General features: G+C 41.9%; 1 protein-coding gene across 1 annotated transcript in view; it reads right to left on the bottom strand.

Moving 5' to 3' along the window:
* Nucleotides 1–21,505, bottom strand: part of TXNRD1 (thioredoxin reductase 1) — a 48,331-nt gene extending 26,826 nt beyond the window's left edge. Inside the window, 9 exon segments of the mRNA XM_025204904.1 lie at nt 1; nt 4–19; nt 142–284; nt 1,536–1,655; nt 1,785–1,857; nt 6,773–6,895; nt 11,982–12,091; nt 16,949–17,009; nt 21,448–21,505. The exon segment at nt 1 is cut by the window's left edge and continues 81 nt beyond it. Coding sequence (XP_025060689.1) covers nt 1; nt 4–19; nt 142–284; nt 1,536–1,655; nt 1,785–1,857; nt 6,773–6,895; nt 11,982–12,091; nt 16,949–16,988 — 626 coding nt within the window. The 5' untranslated portion in view covers nt 16,989–17,009; nt 21,448–21,505.
* Nucleotides 21,506–26,547: the final 5,042 nt, after the last annotated feature.

Genomic DNA, 26,547 nt, shown 5'->3' with positions numbered 1-26,547 from the left:
TCCCTTTTGTATTTGTTGCCTATAAGTAGTAACAGGCTACAGTCAGTCTTTCATGCCCATACCAACAAGAAGACTGCTCTGTGGAAGAGCATCTTTGTTTAACAAGAGTAAAGAACAGATAGACAATTGCTTATTCAGTACCTTAATAGTGTGCGGCCCAACAAACTCTCCATATGCATTCTCATATGTGACCTTGTTGTCTCTCAAAGCGACTCTATAACCCCAGTTTAGTGACCCAATATAATTCTGAACAGCTTCTGTCATAGTCTCCCAGCTGTGTTTGACTGCTGAAAAAACAAAAAGGAGATGTTCACCTTTTAATGTTTCTCTATCATTTTCTTCAGCCTTCTTTGTATTCCAGACAGGATTCTTTGCATGACAGTCACTGCACAGGGCCTCAATCTCTGCTGTGTTACTTTTGTTTTACCCAAATGCTACACCACTAAAACCTAGAGTTACCCTAGCACAGCACAAAACTACATCAGTTGGCAGCCTGGATCCAGACTGCAAGGCTTCTCATGGACTGGATGACCCATCTCTGGATTCAGTCCTTAGGGCTTCTTGCCACAGCTTCCAGATCTGCTGTGGCTGTGAGGCCAACATGTGTGTATTAACAACATGAAGTTCACCACCTACCCATCAATTTGAATGCTGAACGGCCATCAAAAATTGGAAATTCAGCAATGGGTAAGTGTGGGGGGAGGACAGTAAGGGGAGGGAAGATACATTAACCCCCTCAGTGCTAGCTGTGCCAGCACAGTGGTCTGGGAGCTGTTAAGAAGCACTGCAGACTAAATCTGGAGGCCAAATGACCCACCTCAAGCTGAATGTTTGACACCCCTGGACTATGGACGGCTTTACATGTTCTCTTGAGGTGGGGGCAGAGGGCACTGATAAACAAGACACTCTGGGGGCTTTAATTAGAGAGGCTCTCAGATCCTCTCTAATTACAGCATGTCCCCTCACTCCTGAAGCATGTGTATAAATGCCCCTTGGTTGCAATTGTAAAGAAGTCCTATTTCTAGTAGAGCACATTCTGGTTGTCCTACATATTGCTCAACATGTACTCAAAGTCTTGCAACTTTGTTGCAACAGAGCACTGCATTATATTAAATGGTTGAAATAATCCCTAAATTAATAAAACATGGATTTGACAATGCAAGGAGCTGATCACTCTTAGCCTCGATCTGTGAAACCCTGAAGCACGTGTGCCCACTCCACTGGCAACATGTAGGGGTGCACACGGGTACATGTGCACCCCCTGAGATCGGCCATGCACCCCCTGGAAGTGCCAGCCACGAAGCTACTGGCAGACACCCCGTCCGGTTGGACATCAGCTGCTGGGGACCCCCCCCGTCAGTGATCTGGTGCCCCCCCAGACTCAGGAGGCACCAGTCGCCCATGGCCCACTCTCTGAAGTCAATGGTATGATTTGTTTTCTTAAAAGTGCACGCAAGCTTAAAAACTTTGGAGAAGGGGCATTAGAGTGCTTTCCAATACAAAAATTAAAACAGCCATGATTTTCATTTCCATACCTTCTTCTGTAAACTGCCATCCAAATTTGTGGGAATCTTTTAAGGCTTGTCCCAGCAAAGCTGCCTGGTGCATCAATTTTTTAGGTATACAGCCCACATTTACACATGTTCCTCCGAGACCTTGGGGAAGGAGAGAAAGGAGACATAATATATTTTATGTATCAATGAACACTACTCCAAAATAGAATTGCAAAGCCATGTAATAAGAAATGCCTCTTTACAAGATGTCTGTAATAAGCAGAAAATTACCCCATGAAGTTCCCAGAGGAGTAGGAGTCACATAGTCCAGCACCATCACTTTCTTATCATACTTGACAGCCTCCTGGAGAACAAATTAAACAAGACAAGTGTCCAAATATTAGAAGCTATACATGTATGAGATGTCAGCATTGTATCATACTGAAAATCTGTGTAAATTTTAATTCAATAATAATGGCTGAACTGCAAGGCCATGGCCAGAGAGTCATTAATCTTTAAGATTAATCTGTGTGCTTAGTGGAAAAAAGAGGGGAAAAAAACAAGCATTCATCTTGATAGTTTCATTTGGTATATAGCAAGTCTTGCTAGAGAACTGATGCTCTGCTTTACATTTTATAATCTGCTTCAGCTACTCACTTGAAATCCATCTAACAATGCTTTTATCTGGTTTTCACTTCAAAAATATTTCCAGACTGATTCAATCTAACAGAAAAGCTCACGAGGCCAAATGCTGCCTTCAATTACTCCTATGAGCATCTTCCCATTCTCACTGAGGTTGTATGAAAAATGTAAGTAATTTAGTCTATGCTTTTAATCCATGTATTTCAAACTAGTGAAATGTTTACAAGCTGACTTGACTAAAAGGCTATCCAGTTATCTTATTAGAAATGCACATCACTTAACTGCATAAAAGTTTCCCAAGAACAAGTTTCATCGCAATCCATAGATGAAAATGTAAGAGTAAATGGAATTTTTCTGTTTGTTTCAGTATTGCATTTCTGTCTTTTAATGGAAGTACACAAAATGTTATTTTCTGGGAAATTACAAAGAGCTGAGGAATGTGGTGGGAAGGTACAATGACAAAAGAGAATAATGTAAGATAATTTGACATTCTGAATAACTACAACTGGCTCATGTGCTATTAACATGCTATTACATGGTGGGTTCTCAAAATAGTTAAGCAATAATGACAGAGGTACAGGGTATGTCCTCACGACACACAACTGTTTTGGAAAACATCAGCAGCCTGGGGGCACAGTATAGAAACAATAACTAAAATTGTGTTTTATGTTTAAAGCAAAGGACAAATTCCTTATTTCATACAGAAATATGTACTGAAATGCATAGTAATTAAAATAATTATTCCCTTACAGTAACCTTCTTGAAAGAGCTCGAAGTGTTTTAGAAACATTGGCTAGCTAAATATAATAATGTAGCTGTGAAGTTTATTTTACAAGATAAACAGAATCACAGAGAGGAAAAGTAACATGAATAGGTCTGGCCTGTACACAAAGTTTTGCCAAACTAACAGAGTCTATTTCTAATGCAATTAAACTAACACAAATCTGTGTCTAGACACCGTTATTGTTGTTAAAGAAATGTATAATCTGTTTAACTTAATTTGCTAACAGAAAAGATTAAGTCTAACCAATATAACCCAGCCTTTCTATAAACAAAAGTTACGCTGGTTTAACTGAACTGATTTAGAAACAGACTTTTCATTATCACTGGCAAAATTCTATGCTGAGGCTAGGGCCTCCAACATAGCTAGGATCTAGGGCTGTGTGAAGCTTTAGTTGCTGGTTCGATTAGGAGATTCGGCCTGATTCAGCGGCCAAATCTCTGAATCCAAATCGAATCAGGAGACCCATTAATCTCTCTGAATCAAATCGGAAGCCTCAGAGAGATTTGACGATTTGGCCATAGACGCAGCTTTATATGTTTTTTCTACGTACCTCGAGGTACCAGATGCAGTCCTGAATGATGAGATGGTGGGGCAGATGGAGTGTCCCACGGAAGCGCAGGAGGGGGTCCCTCACATACTTGGCAGCGGACCCAGAAGTGGACCAGAATTACTTCCAGGGTCCACCAAGGAGCGTGCAGTGAATCCTCCGACCCCCAGCTTGCCAACTGGAGCCTCCTGGGTCTGGGGGGGCACCTGGGGTCCCCCCGTGGCCAATTGCTGAGCTGGGGGGCGTGGGTGACCCCCCTGCACTCCCATGGGACGCTCCATCTGCCCCAGCACCTCAGCATTCACGAGCCACAGCTGGTACCTCAAGGTACATAGAAAAAACATATAAAGCTGTATCTGTGGCCGAATCACTGATTCTCCAAATCAGAATTAAATCTTCAGATTCAGCTGAATTGAATGGGGACAGCGATCCTGTCCTAGGGGAGGCAGGGCGACAGAGGAATCCCAGGTCAACAGAGAGACCTACTTACCTCCTGTAGAGCCGGAAGAGCCGAAGGAGGGGCGCACGGCAAAACCACCGGCGCGGGCGATCAGCCGCGCATATATATGGCTGCAGCTGAGCAGCGGGGGTGGAGGACGCTGCCCGGAAGATATAAAGTGGCCCCGACGAGGCAGCAGGGCAGCTGATGTGAGGAGGCTAGAGGGGAGAGCCCTCATTCAGAGGGAATCAGCCGCCGCACCCGGCAGCGTGGAAAGCCGGGGGCGGAGCTACTAGAGGCTCCGAGAGAGCCAGCAGTGAGCCCGACAGCAGAGCCAGCGAGGAAGCCGGCTGCATAGCCGGCAGCAAAGCCGGCAGGGAAACCGGCGGCAACGGTGATACCAGAGCCGGCCGGGAAGCCGTGCATAGCGCTGACAGCAGGACCAGCTGGAGAGCCTGCAGCACAGTCAGCCGCAGAGGCGGTGGTGAAGGTAGGCGCACCGCTGATGGGGAAAACAGCAGCTGCACCCGCAGCAGAGCCAGCGGCAGCATCCGCGGAGGATCTGTAGAAGAGGTAACAGTGGGGAGGGCCCAACGGAGCCTCGTCGGGTTGCGATAAAGGACGGACGGAGATCCGAAGCAGGGCCGGATAGTGGACCCCCGCAGCCCCAGCGGCCTTGGGAAGAGGCAGGAATTAGACACCCCAGCAGGGGAGCCGTCTGGGCGGTGGGGCCTGAGCCCAGGGTGAACCACTCGGCCTAGAGGCCAGAGGAACTCTTGTGGGCCTCCAGGTCCATTAGCTTAGGAACCCTGGTTAGCTTGGTGGTGGTGTAGGCACATACCGTCACAGGGTGGTTAGATTAGAGCATTGGGGAGCAGTAGTGGAAGGGCCAGGCCAACGGTCCTCATGAGCCATACACCGGGCTTGAAGACCCAGACGCATGGCGGACAAGCTGTAGGCAGGAGCGGGGAGAAGCCGAAGACACCAAAGAGGCCTGAAGACCGATAGCCTAAGGTGGCGAGTGGCCGGGGTGTAGGGGAGGTCGGAGCCCTGAGAGTGCCCGCCGGGAGACGTGATGACCCTGGAGGCTGCCTCGAGGGGGAACCTCCCCCACTGAGGTACCATCCCAAGTCGTGGCAGGCGAGTTATGGGGACCCCCTGACGTCAGCAGAGGTAGCCTGTGGGGTCCACCCACAAGCCCAGGGCAGACACGATCTCTAGTCCGGGTGAAGGCCGCGCGGGAGCCCCTACTGGAACGAAGGCGGGCACAGACCCAAATCAGCAAATCGAATCACTGTCCCCCAAATCGGGCCAAATCAGAATCTGAATCCCATGCTGCCTGCTTCACACACCTCTACTAGGGACCTATTTAAGTGGCAACGAGATGAGAATTTTTCACAGCTCAGTCATGGCACAAAGAGCCTATTTTGCGAACTGAGTATGTCCTTATAGGAACGCTATATTCAAATTAACTACAGAACAGAGAAATATATATTTTAGTAAGTATATCTATCTGTAAATAGTAGATCTAATTTGTTTTATAAAACACAAAGTAATTCTCACTGCTTTCACATTTATTTTCCTCAACTCATCATGTTGTTCCCAAACTTGAGCAAAGGCATAGTAAACATTATTACCATAACCTCTTGCACACACAAAAACAAAAAGTTAACTTTTTTATTTTTTTTTTAAATTGTACTGCTGCAGGCTGTCATTATTCTCTCTGTCCTGTCATTCTCTCTTTTTAAACTAATGACCATTTGCTTCTACTGCTTCTCCCAACTTCTATATATCTCACTTTACCCCTTTTACCCAGAGAAGTATAATAGTGTCTGTTAAGAAAAAGAATCACAGACTTATTACTCATTACAATTAAGTGCCTAGCTGAATTGTCATTAATTTCAGGACAAAAGTTCCTTGGCCCTCAATGAAAGCAGGGTTGGTTGATTTCAGCAATATGCTTAAATACTCTTCTCAGGATTTGATTTTATTCATTAGCCACTTATTTTAGTCGTGACCCACACCTTTACAGGGACAAAGAAATTCTTGCTGTCCAAAGCCCTCAGATTCATTGCAGTATAGGTCCTGCATAGTGAAATGGTCATCTATTTATAGACATGTGTAGTTCAACGCCTTCTTAAAGCATGAAAAGGAAAAACATGCCTGATTATTGATATAAAGGTGAACCACTTATTTAAGTTAAACAAATTTTAAACATTTAGGGGGGTTAACGATTAGAATAGATTGAGTATATAGGGACACAGTCAATTTGCAATAGGCTCTTTGTGCCATAACCAAACATGGTAAATACTCCATCATTTAAAATCTTTCAGCCAAGACTAGATGCCTCTCAAAAAACAGTGTTTTAGTTTATGTAGCTGGCCTGTAGACAGGAATTACTGGATGCAATCTATGGTCTGTCTTGTATAGAACTATATGCCCAGCATTTTCTAGCAATATCTCTCTTAGCAAGAGTTAATTCAATTCCTCTAGTCTACAATATTCAAGATGTGCAGAAAAAAGATTTTCAGAATGCAGTCTGCTCAGTTATCAGTGGGTCATTACAGGGATCCCAGTTTTCTCTGATGAAAAAAAATCCCAAATTTTCCGATTCAAAACAATAACCCCAACATCTACATTTGTCCATGATTAAAATGAAACACCAATATTTATATACGTGTGTGTGTGTTTATTTATTAGTGGTACCTAGTGGAAACATGTATATACATATGTATTAGTGTTTCATTTTAATCATGGAAAAATGTGGATTTTGGAGAGCGGGGGCAGTTTAATCAGAAAATTTGGGATTTTTTTTATTAGAGAAAACCAGGATTCCTGGTCATAAATCTGTATTTTGTGTCTCATACCTTGGCAGCAGCCAGACCTCCAGATCCCCCTCCAATGACAATTAGGTCATAGTCATAGGACTCCTGCAGATGATTAGGTCCATTCATTTCAAGTAGTTTTTGAAGCTTGCCTTCTTCATGTGCCTGAATAGAAGCAAAATGGAGAAAAATCCATTTACATCAAAGGGCTACCCTTAGTTCTCAAAAATATGAAGTACAGTGAATACTTTCAGTGTCAAACCGCTACTAGGGGAAATAAACAGATGAGTTTGGATGCTACTAATGTAGCTCCTAATTATCTTTTTGGGATCTTTCATTTTGCATTGGAACTTTCTAATTCCTATTCAGATAACTCAGTTTCTATATAGATACAAAAGCAAGAATCTTCTGCTTTTGAATAAGTTTGTTTCGTCTCTGAGCAATTTAGTGTTCTGCACCTAACCTACTTTAGCATTTGCTTACCCAATATGATATGATAAGTGTGCATGCAACAGAACTATTTAGTATTCCTTTCAAAAGCCCCTTATACCAGTTAACAACCCTAGTTAGTAGTCAATAAAATTAATTTCCAAAAACTTCACAAAGGATTTAGCAAACCCTTTTTTCCTGCAGTTTGGCACTATAATTTCATTCTGAATTCTAGAAACATGGGACCAAATACAAGAGTGTCAACTGAGGTCAACAGAACTGCACCAGGGATAAACTTGGCCCCTGCTCTCTTTAGAAGATTATCTGGTTTTGTTCTGCTCTAACAGTTATCTGACTCCTGAAATGCATTTTGACAGCTGTAGTCTGCAAAGCACATTCCATTTATCTTCATATCCCTCTGTCTCAAAATCAGTCATTGTATTAAATTTGTGGGGCCTCATTTCAATGGGGCTCTTAACTAAGTTAAAAAACAAAGGATTGTGCCCACAAGGCCTGCTGCCATGAATGCTTCTGGGAAAATTCAAGTTGAAGGGCAAGATCTCTAGGGTAAGGATCAGATCCACGACTGGTCTAAATCAACAAAGTTCCACTGAAGATATCAAAAAACTTCCCAGACTCAGAAAAGAAACCTTTGGAAGAGAGAAAAGAGACCTCTGTATGTTAAACTGACATGGTCTCCTAGGAAACTATGCTTCTGTCTGAATGTTTTTAGCTGCAAGTGACACCTAACTTAGTGTAACTGGGAATGCTTAATGTGAGCAAGAAACATTAAAGCAACTAAAAAACAAACTAAAAGGAGTTTTCCATACCCATTCCGTTTGTTCTGCTTCTGCATTTAGCAAGAGTTTTTTATGCAGTTCTACTGTTATTTCCTACTGGCTCAGCTGATCCCCTCCCTGAGATAAAATAATTGGGGAGGGCATCCCTAGAAAGATCAGCAAATGTCCATCATAGAAACTTCTTTTTCAGAATCATATTGTGGGGAAAATGAGGTTTCAGCCCCATTTGGTAAGGACTGAAGAGCCTGCCTTAAAAACTAATGGGTAGCCCAGGATCTGTGTTGAACTAGGATATTTCCAAGAGAGGTCCTGTGCCCACATGTGAATATACCAGTTCAGACTGCTGATGCATTGTCCTGATGCACCCACCCTCTCAGTTCAGCTCCAACTGAGCCATGTTGTCATGACCCTTGGCTATGGGTGCCCTTAGATATCCTAAAGGTGGGGTGAGATAAAGGGCTTCACAGTAAAGATGACATGGCATAGTAAATCATTTTATATTATCAGAGGGGGAATGATAAGCAACCTTTTACACCCATTGTCTTCTGCACAGACCCAACAGAGAAGACATGGCCTATACTCAGTCAGTGGGTGATCCCTTCTTTTGCTTGTTTCTCTCATATCACAAAGAGAGAAAAAATAGATAAAAATCCAGCAGAGACGCTGCAAACACTGGCAGGAGAATTCAGGAGGCAAGAGTAACACCTGAAATGTTTTAGAAGCTGTCCCCTTAAAGCAATTCACTACTTTAATTATATGCCATGCATAGCTGTGTTGATTTGCCTGTTTGAACTACATAGAGATGTTACTTCCATTGTGAAAGTACATAAGAACACATAAAGAAACATTAAATAAATACTAATACGCAAAACAACACCAGGAAGTAAAGACTACCCCCAAAACACAGTATGCAAATAGCATGTTAATTTCTTCATATGGTAGCATTTATGTGACAAATCATTCAAGCATCCTTTTCCTCCAAAACTCCATGTCAATTATCATTCAGCCAGAGTACCAGCTCTTCACAGAGTCAATATTCACCTTACACAAAATATCCTAGTACCAGCCTGCCTCCCACACTGAACAGATCTGATGTTCAAACAATGCATTGGGGAGGGATGAAAATGCCTCCTTAATTAAGGTTGAAAGTAGTTTTCCCATTATACACTAGATTTTCAGCCTGCTAGCCTCAAGGCAAATCAACATATCTTTACTTAGGCCTTGTCTACGCTAGGAACACTTTGCTCACTTAGCTATATTGGCCTCCCAAGAGAAATAAGCTACACCAGCAAAAATGTAGATTAGTTGGTATAACTACATCCACTGTGGAATGAATTTGAAATCTAAAAGCCAAGATGAATAGAAGATCCTGGGCTTTGTATTATGCAAAGTTCTAAAGAAAAAGAGGGGGTAAATTATTAAGCAGGTTACAAATAGAGATGAAAAACACAATAGTTTAACATCGACTGAATGTAAAGGAACTGTCAGAAACTGAAAGGAAGAGAAGAACACAAGACATTTCTGTGGGCACTGACTTAAATTAAGGAAGCACAAATGGTAAAAGATAAAAGCGGTCTTTAAATTTGAGGGGATTGCTCTATATTTAAATGTTATTTGATAAGTTTGGTTTGCTAATAAATAGTGTTAAAAAAACCCTGCATCCATGGTAGGGGCCAGCTACGCGAGTCTGAGATCGTGCCTAATCACTCCCTGAACCAATGCAGTTATGCCGATAAAAGATCAGTATGTATACCTGGCCTCAGAAAACAACGTTTCAACCCACTAAATGTTTCTTTCTAATCATAAGCACCATCTTGAAATGAAAATGAATCCTAGAAAACAGAGGTGTCAACAGCATTGTGTGTGTCCAGACAACTAACTTGCAACCTGAAAAAACTGTACAACATCAGGTTGAAGTCCCCTTTTGCAACACAGGGCTTTACTCAGGTTCCAGTTTTTTGCTTCTGTCTGAAAAGCTTGAAAAGGACCATTTATTCTACTGGGCAATATTCTGTTTCACACTGCCCTGTTTATAAAAACTACATTTTAAATTAAAGTGTGCTATTTCTCTCCATCCCTCATGCTTCTAAATCCCATCCTTTTGTTTGGTTGATGGAGATGGCCCTGTGTGAGGATGGATATAAAACAAGCTACCAGATGACCAGCAAGCATTATTGCTGAAAGAAACATACACTGCAAGAAGAGATTCTAGTACAGGGGCAGGGAAAATACACCCCGCAGCCACATGGGTCCGAGCCCTGCCCGTTCACTCCTGGAGCAGCCCACACCGTGCTCATGCTTGCACCTGCCCCGTGCCTGCCAACGGCCCGACTGACCCCAGCCCCAGCCAGAATGCACAGCTTCCCAGTGGGGTTGCTCCCACTGCTGCTGCAGCTGCCCAGGTACTGCTTGGCTCCCCCTGCCTCCATCAGCTCTTCCTCCTCCTCCAGTCCCCATGCTGCGCCACCCTGAGCATCCAGGAGCAGGAGGAAGCAGCGGTGGGGATGCATGCCAGGTACCACCTGCCCAACCAGGCGGAGGGGAAGCTACAGCTGGGCAGCTTCTGCCCCAGCACATGAGGCTCCAGTTCCAGCTCCTAGCTACCTTCCAAGTAGCAAAATGAGCCTGGCAAAATGAGCAGCAACTAGTGGGTGGCCAAGTGGGTAGAAGGCAGCCATGAGCCGGAACCCCATGCACTGAGGAAGGAACCTCCCAGCTACAGCTTCCTCCCTGCCTGGTTGGGCATGTGGTGTCTGGCACATATCCTCACAGCTGCTGCCACTTCCCCAGAGCACTGCAGCAGGGGAAGGAGGAGGAGGAGCCACTGGAGTCAGGGAGAACTAAGCAGTACCCAGGCAGATGCAGCAGTTCTCCTGCGTGCACTGGCAGGGCAAGAGCTAGGGCCATGGGCAGGTGTGGGTGGGAGCACAGTATGGGCTGCCCAGAGCAGGAGCAGGTGGGGCTCAACCCAGGCAGAAGCCCTGCTGGGAAGTTGTGTACGCTGGCCAGGACCATTGGCAAGTGCAGGCAGGCAGTGTGGCATGGGCTACCCAGGGCTGGAGCAGGCGGGGCTCGCCCTCATGCATTGCACCGTGGGCTGGACTGGGTGGGCAGACACACCTACACCTACTCTGCACCACCTGGGCAAGCTCTGCTGCACAAGCCCCCTGCCCCCCACTCCTCTCCCATCACACTAGGCTGACCCCCAGAATCTAGTGCACAAGTAGCCCCTCCACACGTGCCCCTCTTACACACACACATACACACAGCCTCCCCACCCATCTCCCCCACACACACCCACATACAGTGCACACCCAACTCCCCCAGACACCCAATATATAAGAGTAAGACTTTATTTCTAGCTATTATGCAATTGCCTCTAAATATACCACTCAAAAAAACAAATCAGGACAAAAATATTCTTTTGAAATAAAAATAAAATGTATTATTATAGATGTTTGATTATTAGTATATAATTTTTTTTATTTATAAATTTGTTAAAATGATGTCTTCTGAAAGATTGTGTGTGTGCAGTCCTCAATTTACTCATTAAGTGACCCACCAGCCAAAATAATTGCTCACCCCTGTTCTACTACATACTTTGGGGAAAGTTTTGAGACCATTTTGTGTAAGCCATGCTATTATTTTTTTCTTTAAGAATAATGCTTTTTTGCATCATATACATTAAAAAGGTTCTCAAACTCGTGATCATTTCAGAGAAGCTAATGGTGAAAGCATTTCATGAAAATGTATTAAAAGTATTGGATCATTCTTTTCTGGTTAGTGTCTACAAAGCGCTTCTTTGCCATAGCTCTGTCCCTAAAGCCCACTCTGATATACTTGAACCTGTTCCCCATCTAGCAATATTGGATGCATGTTTACCATCTGTAAAACCTGATTGTACACCCGGTTAAGATACATCCCTCCTGAGCTACTTAATGTTAAAAGAACGTCTGCATGTATATCAAAAAATATTTTCAAATCTAAAAAAAAAACAAAAACCAAAAGGTATTTTTGCCTACCTTTAAAGTTTTGCTATAGTCTCCTATTTGCTGTTGTTGCACAAATACAACTGGTACTGAAGTTTCCAAAGTCAATTGATACAGTGCTTCTTGCAGCTTCTGTCCATTCTCTGTAATATAAATATGAAAAAGTCTGTGATGTCTTCCTTTATGAAGGCTGCCACTGTGAACTGAAATCACTTAGAGGTGTGGCTTTCTGTTTCACAAGAGTTGTAGTCTACTTCCTCATGAACTGCATGCCTGTTTCAAGGGAATGTTTCCTAAGGCAAATGATGAGTCATTTGCAATGTTAGGATGACTTGCTTTATTTCTGTTTTTGAGGAAATCCTATACAGTGATCAGCTAGAATTTCAGTACCCCCTGCCAGTTTAACACTATACTTGGAAAAACACAAGGAAATTAGATATTCTGTGATTGCACTTTTAACCTTCAGTTTTAAAGGAAAAATATGATTATTTACCTTTTTGCCTCAGCATAACAGAAAAAGCCAACTCACTAGTAGTTTTTCATGCTAACATTTAATGAAAACTGCTTTAAAATGTTGTTAGTATTGAAGCAATGTTGTAAGTGTGATAGTCCAGGAAATATGTGAGAAGTAAGAGTTTGTGGATGACATCTTTTATTGGACCAACTGCATGGTTGGGATAAATTTAGACAAGTTCTCGGGCATCACGGTACCCTTCCTTGCTATACCTAAAAACTTGTCTAACCTATCCCAACCATGCACCTGGTCTAATAAAAGATACTGTCCACAAAAACTCTTGCCTCCTGTATTCAAAGTTTTGTTTCATTCTCTTTTAATTGTTTCCCTCAAAACTTTCCCTTCTATTTAATTTATTGATGTTACAGGCAGTTTTGCTTCACATAAGTTCAAATTCAGAAACCTTTTCCACTATGAAGGGTCATGTGTTATCTTGTGATTCAGTTCCCTACTGGAAAAAAAGACAATTTCATAGGATGAAAGTCAGTTTTGGGGAGTATTTTTTCAGAAGACTGGGCAAAAGTTGTCATGCATCATTGTGAAAAATCTGCCCACAGAAAAGCTCTGTATAACAAATTAGCACAAACAGAAAATTGTGTTTTCTAATCATAGAGATTTATGACTTGGCACAGCACTGAAAGAAAAAAAAAAAATCAAGGTCTGAATGCACAACTGGGAGTCTGTCACTTTTTATGTCCTATTACAAGCTCTGACTTTGACTCTTCCTGTAACCTTGACTAACCTACACAGACCTCAATTTTCATTAGGAAGAGGAGCATACTATTCAATTGGACAAATACTATGCTTATTTAATGCTTAATATGAAGTGCAAACTCTAATATTCACATGCAGAGGGCTAGGAAAACACCTATTATTAGTCTGTGCACATACATCAGGTCAAGACCACAGATAGTAGAACAGGGGCAGGCAATTATTTTGGGCAGAGGGCCGCTTACTGAGTTTCGGCAAGCCATTGAGGGCCACATGACAGGCAGCCCAGGGCAGATTAATATTCATTTTCTAAATTTTTTAGGGGCCCTGCGGGCTGGATAGAATGGCCTGGTGGGCCACACCTGGCCCCTGGGCCACGTTTTGCCCACCCCATAGTAGAAACGCACCTGTACACATGGATACAAAAGGGCAGGCTTCCTGTAAACTAGGCCTCAACCTTGCTACTTCAGTTTTCTGCTCTGTAACCAACTGGTAACACTTACCTCACAAGGGTTTTTTTGAAAAATAAGTGTTTAATAATTGTAAAGTGCTCTGAAGATGAAAAATCATTACAAATATTGATACTTAATAATTGCCTAGAATTGAAGTCTTAACATATTTTAATATGGGGAAAAAGAAGAGTAGGAACCAATACATATCTTTGGAAAGTGAGGACACAGATTTTGAACGCTAACTATAATTTGTACGAGGCAGAACATTTTCCCCAATGCACTACTAAAAAACCCCAGCCTCCTGTGGACACATAAAACACATGAATCTTCACATTCCATTCCTTTTAAACAACCTCAAGAATGCTCACCTAAAATTATGCTCTTAAATTTGACAACGATCTATTAGCTGGTCAAGATAGATCTTGTATAAATGACTCTAGTTACCTCAGATATCTACCAGTAGATCTTTGTCATAAAGACCAGTAGATCTTTGGCAACTATAAAGATATAGTTAAGGCTATAGCCGCAAAACCCCAGGGCAGCCATAAAAGCTGGCAGAAATTTAAAGAGTCGTGTGTGCAGGTCATGAATGCCAGAAGCCTCTCCCTTGCTGCCAGGGACAGAATGACAAAGCAAAAAAGTCGTTCTGTACGTGTTAGCTCTTGCAAACACTCGGTATAATCTCTTTCATTAACAGTAATTACAACAGCCCACAGTTTGTGAATCAATATTTTTTTCCACAAAGACTAACAGACTCTTTCAGGGCAATACCTATAAATGGACCTTGAATCCAACACGTAGATTTGGATCCTTTTCTGAAACAGATGTCATTTGAGACAACGTTCACAGCTGGTAAGAATCAGTGCAACTTCAATGAAATCATGTTAATACACCCACCAACTAAAGATGTAGTCCAGAACAGTTTAGAAATTCCATGAAAAACTTATTGGGACAAAAGGTTAAGTTGCATGTAGCAATCTCTACTTAATATTAAGGAAAATCTGAAACTGCTTTTCCTCTACCACCAATCACTAAACATATGTTCATGTTAACATCACTGTGGGACAGGCTATGGCCTTAAAAACATGACCTTGTACTGGGTGAGTAGAGAGGGAACCATGTGGCAATTCATTCCACCCAAATTCCTCCTGGTGCTCCTAGAGCAAGTGAAGCAGTTTGCTCCCCTTTAAAATGGATGCAGCATGTGCTGTTGGTCCTGTATTTCTGGACAAATCTGCTGGGCCCAGCAGATAAGGGATGGAGCCCAAGCCTCATTGTAACTCCTGAGCTACCACAGGGTAGACAGAGGCTGTTTCTGCTAAGGGAAGCAAAAGGTAAGTTCCTACAAGGAACTGACCCCATGCTCCACACCCCTCCACAATGAACCAGGCAGTATCTGATTTTATAAAAAGTACCAAACTACCTGTGGTATTATTTAAAATCAAATTAAAATGCAAAATGAACAGTAAAAGGGAAGAAGGGCTCATCTACCCAGGAAAATTGCTTGGAATAGTTTTTCCATAGCAGGCTCCTGTAGGGACACTCTTATTCTGCATTATGCCTTTGTATGCTGTAGTCCATTTTGAAACTTGAGTCAGCTGAATTGCAAAAAAGGCACACCTAATATGAAATAAGAACATCGAGGAAGGAAGTTAGTGTGAAAGAGCTTTTATGCTTTAAAACCACAAACCTTAGCTTATTTTGTGGGAGCTTCCTTGTATGTTCAGGTCCTAAAATGCTGAAGTCCTGATTCTCATTTACACTAAGGCCCCATCTCAAAAATGCTGGAATGGAGGCAGTGGGGCACCCAGCTTCAGATGCAGGAGAGTGAGGACCTCACCCCCTGCCATGGGAGAGACTGTTGCTATGGGGGAAGAACTCAAGGAGGCCAGCATCCAGGAAGATGACCCCCTCACCTGCCCCCACAGCTGTTTTTTCGCTGCTGAATTCAGGTTTTTAAATTGCTGCCAGCTGTGCTGACACCTCCTTCCTCCCTCCCCACCAGCAGCAGTGTCCTCCACAGGTGAGGTGGGGTGAGGCTGAGAAGGGAATTCCTAATCAGGGCACAAACTCTACCACTTACACGTCTGGTGGGCAAAGAAATTCTTTCAGAATTGAGTTGCTTTTATTCTCAAATGGAGTGCCCACGTGGAGAATGATTTCCAAGTACCTACTGGAGAGAAGGCACAAGTGTAGTAGGCATATATCCTTAAGGTATGCATTGCCCAGCTCTAAGAACTGCATTTCAGGGCAAAGGTCTTTGCTGATCTAGCTAGGAATTTCCATATCACAAAGCAGCAAGTGCAATCACCCAGTAAGTCAGCGTCAACAAAAGATAACCTTGCTCCAGCAAGATTTTTTGATAAAATAATTTGATTGGAAAAGCAGCTGCCATGAGGATTTTAAGAACAAACACCTCACACTATAACACTTGTTTGTGCTTATGCTACTTTCTTTACACCAGTCTTTTGGTTCCTTGGTGATACTGGTTATATCATCTCAGACTCCAAGAGATTGGGATCAATGGCCCAATTCAATTCAATTCAATTCATTAAGGATTCTGGCTAAATGCCATGTTCCCAAAGACGACACAACACACACACACCCATAACATGGTCAATGGGCCAAATTCAGAGGCACAGATGCCTTGATGAATCAGAATGCCACATCTTTGGCCCCATTAATGTCACTTTGTCTTGCTGAAGCAAAGTAAAGTGACCTTAAGAGGGCCAAAACAGGCAATTTTGTTGGGTTTATATCACTGGTTCTTGCACCTGAGACATTTCAGGGGATGCAGGTCAAGGCTGGATTGAATGGGGCAACAATACAGCTACTGATCCCTGGTCATTGTTGCCTAAAACAACTTAAATTAGTGCATCCCTGTGGCTACTCTAACCTGTGCCAAGGGCCAATTTAAATTTTGACTCCCCCTGGATCACAGGAAGTATAAAGTTAACTTAGAGTCATATTTGTCTCTTGGCACAAAGACTGAGCCCGGAATGAACAAGTCAGCAAATCTAATACAGTCTAAATTTGGTATAAATGAAACATGACAAATAAAAGTAACCATCTGGATACCATTTGGTACTGTATTTTTAATTTGCTAGACAAAGGTAACTCTACAGTTCTCAGGAAGAAAAGAAATGATTCACAGATTTCACAAGAACATCTCTTTACCATAACTGACAGATAAGACTGGCCTTAGAAGCAGACAAGGAGGAAGTAAATCACAGGAAATATTAAGAAAGACTAAGTTATTTACAGCTTGTCACTAGCTTTTCTTTGCATACAGGCAACTCAAATGGAAACAAAAAAAGCCTTACCAGTTTGGTCTAGTTCAAGTGAAAAATAGGGAACTTTCATAGATTTGAACAGCTCCTTTACCTACATAAAACAGAATGCATAAATATTAATAGAAAGTTACAGAAAAGTGAAATCTCTCTTTTTCCCCCCTACTGGAGCACCTATTACCCTTCAGTAAGAAGATAATCTATATTATTTTCATTGGGCCATTGAGAATCTTCCCACAAGAGGCACTATAGAAGAAAGGGTAGGGAATAATTTCAAAGTTCGGGGGGCTTTTTCCTGATTCTGCTACAGTCTCAATCAGTGGCTTTAGGCAAACCATTTAGACTCTGATTTTCAAAGGTGTTTAGGTGCCTAACTCCTCCTTAAGGGCCTAATTCCCATTTAAATTATTTTGACAGGAGTTAAATGCGCCTAAACATCCTTGAGAATCTCTCTTGGACTGACTGAGAACCCTTTACTCCCATTTGAGAGAATTTACTTGCCTAAGTGATCCCACTGACTTGTCTTAAACACCATATGCCAATAAGGTAAATTAGAACAGTTCCAAAGTTGTTCCAAGTCATGCTGATGCTGGCATAAATTCTACCCTGATGATGGCATCAGGAAACTGTAAATTGCTCTCTGGAATTCTTCTCCACTATGTTCACCTGCCTGAGCCAAATTGAACTCAGGGACAAACTAGATCACATCACTTTGATGTGTCCTCTAAATCCCATTAAAAAACAGCCCTATCGACTTAAAATTGGCAAATTAAGGCCCAATGTAGATTTTTGCTAACATATTCAAAATTAGTTTGACAAGAATGACAACTGCAATTTCTCCCTTCTCTCATCTAGTGAGAAGGCTGCTGGAAAGCTTATTCTCCCAGCCTGTCACTTCGATCATGTCATTCCCCTCTCTACATCTGTCAGCTCCCCCTTTTAATCACATCAAATGTAAGTGACCTGCTCTTACTTTCAATGCCCTTCCCACCCCTTCCTTACCATACTTATAAACATCTCATTTAGTATATAGAAGAGGACTCCTGCCTCAGATTAGCCCAGTATGCCTGCATCCATCACCCACTTTTTCAAAATTTTTAAAGGGTCCCCTTCATGCTGAAGCACCACCAACCTCTGGTCCTTAACACTTTAAAAGAATTCCCTGTAACCATCTGCAAAACTACTTTGTTATTTTCCTTCAAATCCCTATTTAAAACTATTCTTTTCTGCAATTCCTCTGCAGCATACCAGCAGCCAATCAGTTGTCAAGACCACTGCCTGTCATGCTGACCATTATCATTTCATTGTTTCCTTGTACTCCCCCTTCTGTCTGCTTCTATGTGCTTCCTTGGCTTATCTTCAGAATGTAAGCTGTCAGTGACAAGGATCATCTTTCTCTTTCTGTGTTAGTATCATGTGTGACATAATGAGATCCTGGCCCACAATGAGGGTTCCTAGACACTGTAATAATATAAATAATAAATGTAAGTATTAAAATAAGGTGTACATTAAATATGACACCATAAAAAGAAAGGTGATCACCAAAGTTCAAAGTGCCATTTAACTTCTTCCCTACTGTTAACACCCTGCCATCAAACCAACACTTTGGAAAAATCAGAAGTTTATTCTATCCTTACCACCCCCCACCGCTTTTCTTGTGGCAAGTTAAGAAGTTTTTGAAGTTTCAGGCATTGTGCCTGCTAGTTGTGTAACAGGGTTGTTTGCAAAATGTTTAAGAACAAGTTAAACAAAAACTTGTCCAGGATGGTTTAGATAGGGATGATCCTGCCTTGAAGGGGGGGGGCACTAAATGAACTCCCAAGGTTGCTTCAAGACCTACTTTTCTATGCTTCTATACTTTACCTATCCATTATAAAGTTTCATTTGACTACTCACTACAAGAAGTGAAGTGCCATAATTTAATTGTACAGGCAGTCCTCGACTTACATTTCACAGTTACAACGTTTATAAATTAACACCTTATTTCAACTTTATGACATCAGTTTCAGCTTTACAATGCTTGATCCGATGCGACGCCACGCCAGCGAACAAGTTCACTGAGTCGCTCATCTCCCTGTAGAACACCTGTCCAAACTTCCTTGGATACTTTCTTTAAGAAAGCAGACAAGACTCCAGAAAAACCTGCAGCCAAGACTCCTGAGAGGCCTCCAGCCAAGAACCCTTCAAAAAGTCAACAAAGAACCTTTCAAAAAGTCCAGCAAAGTCACCTCAAAGAAGTCCTTCCAAGTCAATATGATTGCTATTTACAATATAAATACATTAATGTAGCTATATTACTCATCTACAATTGATCAAGTACAAAATTCTGGGGTATTTTTAGTGAAAATAGGGTATTGGGCCTTGGTTCAGGAACCAATCCCCATTTATAACATTGTTTCTTATGAGAAAATTGATTCCAAGTTACAACATTTTGACTTAAGACACGGTTTTCAGGAACCAATTGTGTCACAAATCTGACGACTGCCTGTACTGTACTAGCACTATCTAGTGGCTTTTAAGGCCTGAAGGCCTAATACTTCTCCAACTAAAGTGAAGCTTTACTTGAATGGAAGTATGGTTGGCCCCTAAAATGGATTACTTGAGTTCACATTCACTTTAAAATAAAACAGCTGAGCTTTAATATGGATCTTTTACCAATGGAGATCTGGCCTTGAGGCTAATATTAAAATGCCCATCACCTTAAAAACATTATTTATTAGTTTGAAATAAAACTTGTTCTCCTTTGAGACCATGTGAACTCCCTCTTTATCACATATACTAGAACAGAAGTGTGCAATTAATGGGTAAGTGGCAAGGATTTTTGTGGGTGATATCTTGTATTGGACTAAATGTACAGTTGGGAGGGATACAGACAAGCTGTCGGGTACCAAGTACCCTTCCTGAAGTCTGAGAAAAAAGCAGAAACTGCTTGAGCTAACAGCAAATAAAACAAAGGCATATGCAAAACTGTAGGTAAATAAGAGCACAATAAAAAGATGTTACCATTAACATCACTCCAAAACTACTACAACTAACATGTAGAGCTATATATATATATACACAAAGGAAGTTTATTACAAGAGGCAATATATAGAGGCGTGAATTTTCTCCTGTGAACTTCTCGACTTGAATAAGTGTGAAACAAGTTAGCCATGCTAGAAAAACACAAGCTGTCAGTTTTTAAAAAAATAATAATCCTCAATTAATCAAACCAAATGGATACCTGAAAAGGGTAGAAACTAACATAAAAGGGTAGAATCTGACAGTTCTATTTCCTGCCAAGGCAAACTACATAAATTAGGAACTTTTAAAGAAGCCCCAAATAGTAGAGCAATGCAATTACAGAACCAAGGTGAAGTAGGAACACTGAAAGAAGAAAAAAGGGTGCAGACAGAAGTGCAGCTCCCCACTTTAACTCACAGCACTTTGCAGGAATCATTTTGAATTACAACGATCCCCTGGACCAAACAGAAGTTCACTGCTCATTCTGCAGAGGGTGGGGAAAATCAGCTGCTGGCTACAAGCCCGCAGCCAGTTTCCCTTAGCAATGGCCCTTCCTCCCTCCAAGCCTGTCTCTGTTTTCAGAAGGGATGGTGGGAAAAGGAGCAGAGGGAGCTCGTTCTAGGCGTTCCCCAAGCCAACACTGGAGGATGGGGTGGATGAATTGGAGCCCCCTCTCCAGTAAGGGCTGAAAAAACTCCAGACTGAACTCCTTCTGCTCCTTTCCTCCCCTCCCATTCTGAAAATAGCTTGGAAGCTGGGAGGCAGGCAGAGACAAGTTACAGAAGACGCTGTTTTGAAACATCTTCATGAGGGTTCAGATTTTTGCAGGATTGGGCCCTTTTAAAGTGTTTTGCATCTGTGAACTTCTGTTTGGTCACAGCTGTAGAGCACTTCCAGGGGCCAGATTGGGCAAAAATTGTCACTTCCATCTTCGCCCAAAAGATTCGCCCACTGGAGTAAGAAATTTCATATTACCCATTTGAGCAAAAGCCCATGGAAGCGAACAGGAAAGAAAGCAATCTAGGATTAGGAACTAGTGACAGGAATGGTATAAAAAGACAGATCTAGTCTTTACAGTTTCATTTTAGGTAGAGAACATCTAAGATGGCCTGGTAAAGCAGTTCAGCATACACATGCAGTCTCCAGCAGAGGCTTAAGTACATCCCATTAAAATAAGCGCAATTTAAACAGTTTAGGTACATGCTTAAATACTTATACTGAGGGCCAAGGTCAGGACTAGGTATTTGTCACCAAAAACAAACTGAGTAGCAGCTGCAGGTAGGGTCCACCCACAGAAGAGCAACTGGACAGATCCTTTATGTGGAAGGAAAAGAATTACAAGTTTTTGAAAGGAAAAAGTGTAGAAACCAATATTCAAGACTGTAATCCTGCATATGTCTCTAGGAAAGTGGATTTATGTGAGCTGAAATGGCATCCAGACTGAAACGGCATCCAGAAAAATCAAGAAAACAGAATTCATAAGACATGACAAACCCTGTACCCCTCTGCTGGAAAACTTAAAATATTACCTTAGTACTAAGACTGCATGTTGTGTTACTGAAGATCACCACAGTGTTTTTATCTATGTAGGACTGTATCTGCAAAATCAATTCTGCATCTTTACTTTTAGTACTGGATTTAGTGCTAGCTTCTGTTCTGGAACCTGTAATGGCTCTCCCATTGTTTGTATTCTGTGTTACTTGATGAAAATCTTCTTTTGCTATAAGAAATGAAAACAAAGTGGAATAATCAGAGACAGAATTGCAAAATGGTTTGTGATAAAGATAACGCCCTGATAAAGAAGTACAGATGAAGTTAAATTAATTACTTTTCTTTAAAAATGTAAAAAAAGAAATCTAATGTTAGTTACCTCACACTTCATTTCATTGCTCTCTATGCTCCCCAGCCAACATCAAACAAAGTTGAATCACAGCCTCCTTCCTGGACCAATAAAAGTCAATGGTGAAATTCCCATTGACTTTAGTTGGGCCAGGAATTCACTCCACGTCTTGTTATGGATAACCCTACAGAAACACATTTTTTGTCATGCAAAACATGGCTGTGGTCCAGATTTTGCACTTGGATTTGTCTAGGAAGATCCAGCATCCTTGTGGAGTCTCATTAAAGGGGTCTACCTATGCAAATATCATTGCCGGATTACTATTGTCTAGGCAGACAAGGTTCCTTAGGTGAATTTGATATCTTTTATTAGACCAACCCAAATAGTTGGAGAATAGTTATTAAGCAAGCAATAACTTCTTTAGCCTGACGAAGGGTTTTTGAACCCAAAAGCTTGCTTAATAACTATTCTCCAACTATTTGGGTTGGTCTAATAAAAGATATCAAATTCACCCAAGGAACCTTGTCTGCCTATGTCCTTAGACCAACACGGCTACAACCTAAACCCCTGTAACTATTGTCTAAGCATGAACCTTCCTAGATAGTCTTCAGCCTTCAGTGTACTGTTTTTCCTACACAGCTCTGGGATGTTTTCAACGAGGCATTCAGGGATTTAGCCATGCTGCTCTAATTAGTGCTACGGGGGATATGTTTTGAGAGGTAAATAAAGCATATGATAATCTGAAATGTTTCCTAAGTATTCACAATATAAGTCACACAAGCCTAATACAGAACAAGACTGTGGCAATTAATTTAATAGTTCATAAACTTCAAATTATATCTTTTCTTATTTACAGTATTTACTACTGATAATACTTCAGTATTTTTTAACATTTGTCTCCCATTCGATTTTACTGTAAACTAAATCAGCCTAGTTAAAATAAACAAATATAGAAATGTTATAGCTCTTTACTATAATATCAATAGTCTAAAAAAGTTTCATATAATTATTAAAACCATAATCTAATAATAATACAAGTAATTTTAGTACAGTGTTTTCTATTTTAGTTGTACTAATATATGCATGCAATATATTTGTATAGAAATAATATAAAACAAATTACAAATTTAAAAAAATACAAATCATTATACTACCAAACTTTCCGTGACCTATTAGATGTAGCCATTTCAAAGCAAAGTCAGTTTCAGCATGACTTGTTTTAAGATGATAAAAGTATTGTGTATATATATAATTATAGAAGCATGTCCAAGGTGGCCTACGCAAATGAAATGGCAAGTCCCTAAACTTCAGTGTCACTTGTCTAACAAGTCCACATACCTGGACTTCCTGTATTGCCACTTGGAATTATTGTACTCACTATGGAAGCTATCATACTAATTAATATATACAACATCTTTCATCACAGTGTTTTGCACAGGAGGTGAGTTCTATTAACCTGATATTTATAAGTGGGAATCCTGAGACACAGAGTGACAAAGTGATTTGCACAAGGTCATCAAGCAGAGCTGAAAACAGAATCCTGATCTCTTGAATCCTAATCCATTGCTCTGTTCATTAGCCCACACTGCCTCCAACACAACTGAAATTACTGAATTATTTCCAGACTGTCTCAATTTTCCAGGTGTGGATTTTAGTCATACAGAATATTAAAAATAAACACAGAAAACTGTTCTTCACAAAAGTAACTACAATCAAACAGGTATCAAAAGTGCATGTGATCAAAGGAAGCCTGGCTTTCCTAGGTGGAGTAACCAGTATGTATAGGATGACTGTAGGGGACAATGTGAAACCTGGGCACTGCAGGCCCATGATCCTTCCACTCTGCCTCAGTGCCCCACGTTTGGACACTCATTTTAAATTTTCCCTGGCCAACTGGGACCAGCCACCAAAATCCAGGACTGTCCCAGCCAATCTAGAACCCTAAGTATGCAAGAAAGCATTTGAGGCAAGGGGTCATGTTTTTTAAAGTATTTATGCCCCCAACTTGGGAACTGGAGACTACTTCTGACCTCAAAGTAAGGAAGACAGTGCTTCCATAGCCTCTTCAGATGAGTCTGTCTAGCAGAGGACAAACTCAACGTCAAATCCAAGCAGTCCAAGTTTGTGAACCTTGGAAGGGTAACCAAAGCAGGATAGAATTGCTGATATCCTAACAGTCCAGCAAGCCACAGCATAGCATTCTAATCAGTTAGATAGGGTGGATTCACCTAACAAGTCACTGAACCCAAAACTTATTACAAAAATAGTACAGCAAACCAAACTAATACACCGGGATTGCAGTCCAAGACTTACCAAGCCTAACAAACTGAAATAATCATGTATAATGATCAGATAGCAGTTAAACACATTATATGCATTGTAAAGTGGAATATTAGAACTCTCTTTGCCCCAGAATGGATTAAACTATTGGTATAGGAATTAAGGAAGTTACAAATTTCTCCTAATGCTATAGAGAAGCTAAATTTGCAGGGTACGTCGTCATCAGCAGGGATCCAGGTTTTCTGTTTCTCACAGAAAAAGAGAGAAAAATGTAGATTTCCCTCTTACCCGAGAAAAACATGGATTTCTCATTTTAATGAAAAAGCACATGGATTTTGCACTTTTGCAAAGAGCCCTCTGCAGACTGGCAGAGTTCCAGCCTGCAAGGGGCTGGAGGGAGCAGGAGGAGGGTGGTCAGGCATGGGGTGCCATATGCATATACATGTACATGGCCCCAGGCAGCCTGGAGAGCAGCTCCTGCAGGTAAGTCTGGTGGGAAGCAAAGGTGGAGCTGAGGCCCCCATAGGGAGGAAGTGAGTTGGGCAGGGCTCGGGCTGCTTCCCAGCTAGGTGGTGCATGAGGCCTGGGGCCAGAATGCAGGGCCGCAGGACCCTGGCAGGGACTGGGACAGGGTACCAGCAGGGCTGGGGGGCTGTGAGGGGAGTAGTAAGGGGCACTGGCAGGGCCTGGAAAGCTGTAAGGAGAGCGAGGGGCACCAGCAGAGATGTGGGGCTGTGGCTTGGGAGTGAGGGCTCTGGACATGTGTTCTGTGAGCTAAGGGGAAGCTCCAATTTTCCATGATAAAACACCCAAAATCAATTACTAAACTTTATAAGTATTTAGAATTTATTTTATTAGTGATTGAGGCACTGGTAAGCTTTCAAATTGCTTTAAAATGGTAGATATATCAAACATTGTGTTTAATTGATACCTACATATATAGTGGTGTTTCATTTTCATCACGGATTCTGGGGTTTGTATCAGAGAATTTGCAATTCTTTTAATCAAGAAAACCAGGATTCCTGGTCATTAGTGGCAATCCTTTGATTCAAGGATGATCTTTATCATGGTTCACTGCTGTGTCTTGAGGTGACTTTGGAGTCCAGTCCTTGAGCCACAGACCCAAGTGCAGAAGTTGCAGGTCTTTTTGAAGAGTAGGATAGGCCATAGGTCAGGATTTCTCTCCTTTTCCTTCCTCCACTCTCCTCTGCTTCAAGGGGGACACACTTTACCTTGAAATGGGCAGCCACTTGATTGAAGTTGTAGTGCCATTAGACCTGGTCAGCAACCAGCAACCAGCTTCTCCCAAGTCTTCATACTGGCATCCATTTTCCTGAAGTATGACTTCAATGTGTCCTTGCAGCATTTCCTCTGGCCACTATGAATAGAGCACTTGTTTTTGGAGTTCAGAGTCAGGCATCCACACACAATGTCCAGTCCAGCAAAGTTGGAACCTAAGGATCCCAACTCAGTGCTGATAACATTGGCTTCAGCAAGGATGCAAGTGTTCGTGCAGTGATCTTCCCATCTGATGCAAAGGATTTTCTAGTGGCATTGTTGGTGATACCTCTCCAGGCCCTTGGGATGATGACAGTAGGTCATCCATGTTTCACATTCATAGAGGAGGACGGAGATGCTGACTGAATTGTAGACCTCGATCCTGGTGTCTTTCTGGAGAATGCAATGAATAAAGACATGCTGAAGAAATTTCTCAAAGGAGGCACTTGCAAACTGGATACTGTGCTGTATCTCCTCATCAATGGTTACTCTCAGAGAAAGGTGGCTGCTGAGGTAAGGGAAGTACTTGATTACCTCCAGGGTCTTTCCCTCAATGGTAATTTGGGAGAAGGGGGTCACATTCATGGCCCAGGGCAGGGAAGGCTGATAGAGTATTTTAGCCTTCTCAATGTTGAGAGAGAGACCAAAGTTTGGTGGGCTTCTCTGAAAAGATCCAAGTGGTCTGGAGGTTTTCCTCCTCTTTGACCAAAAATGTCCCAGACTGAAGAGCCCGCCATCCGTTTGGTAGTGTCCGTTGCTTGACTTTTTTTTCTTTTTTTTTTTTTTTAAGCAAAATGTTTCGTGTTCCAAGTCAAATCAATTCCAAATCCATGAGTCATTCAAGACTCATACTGGCCCTACTACCAGCAAACATCCTCCACCCCCACCTGGGGCTTCAGATGTTTCCAAATCATTTGGCGGGCATCCTGTGTGCAGGCCTAAGCCTGGAGGCTTGGGGTTTGGATGTCCCCGAGTTTCGCTTGCCCTCAACTGTATGGCAGCAGGAACAAGCTAGGGAGGAGTCTCCCATTTCCATAAAGTGGGCATAAAGCCAAGATCTTCCCACGGGAAATGAATGTGGGAGGGTAACTATACATTACCTCCATGGGTACTACCCCATGTCAGGAAGGTGGTTATCCCCTGTCCCTGGGAAAACCACTTGCTAGATCAGTGTCTCCCCTGATTGTTTTATTTTTTAACATTTTTTTAAGGAAAATTTTTCAGTTCCAAG

The sequence above is a fragment of the Alligator sinensis genome, unplaced genomic scaffold (genome assembly GCF_000455745.1).
Source record: "Alligator sinensis unplaced genomic scaffold, ASM45574v1 scaffold267_1, whole genome shotgun sequence".
NCBI lineage: Eukaryota > Metazoa > Chordata > Crocodylia > Alligatoridae > Alligator > Alligator sinensis.
Note: the sequence above shows the minus strand (reverse complement) of the source record. Positions and strands in the feature narration are given on the sequence as shown.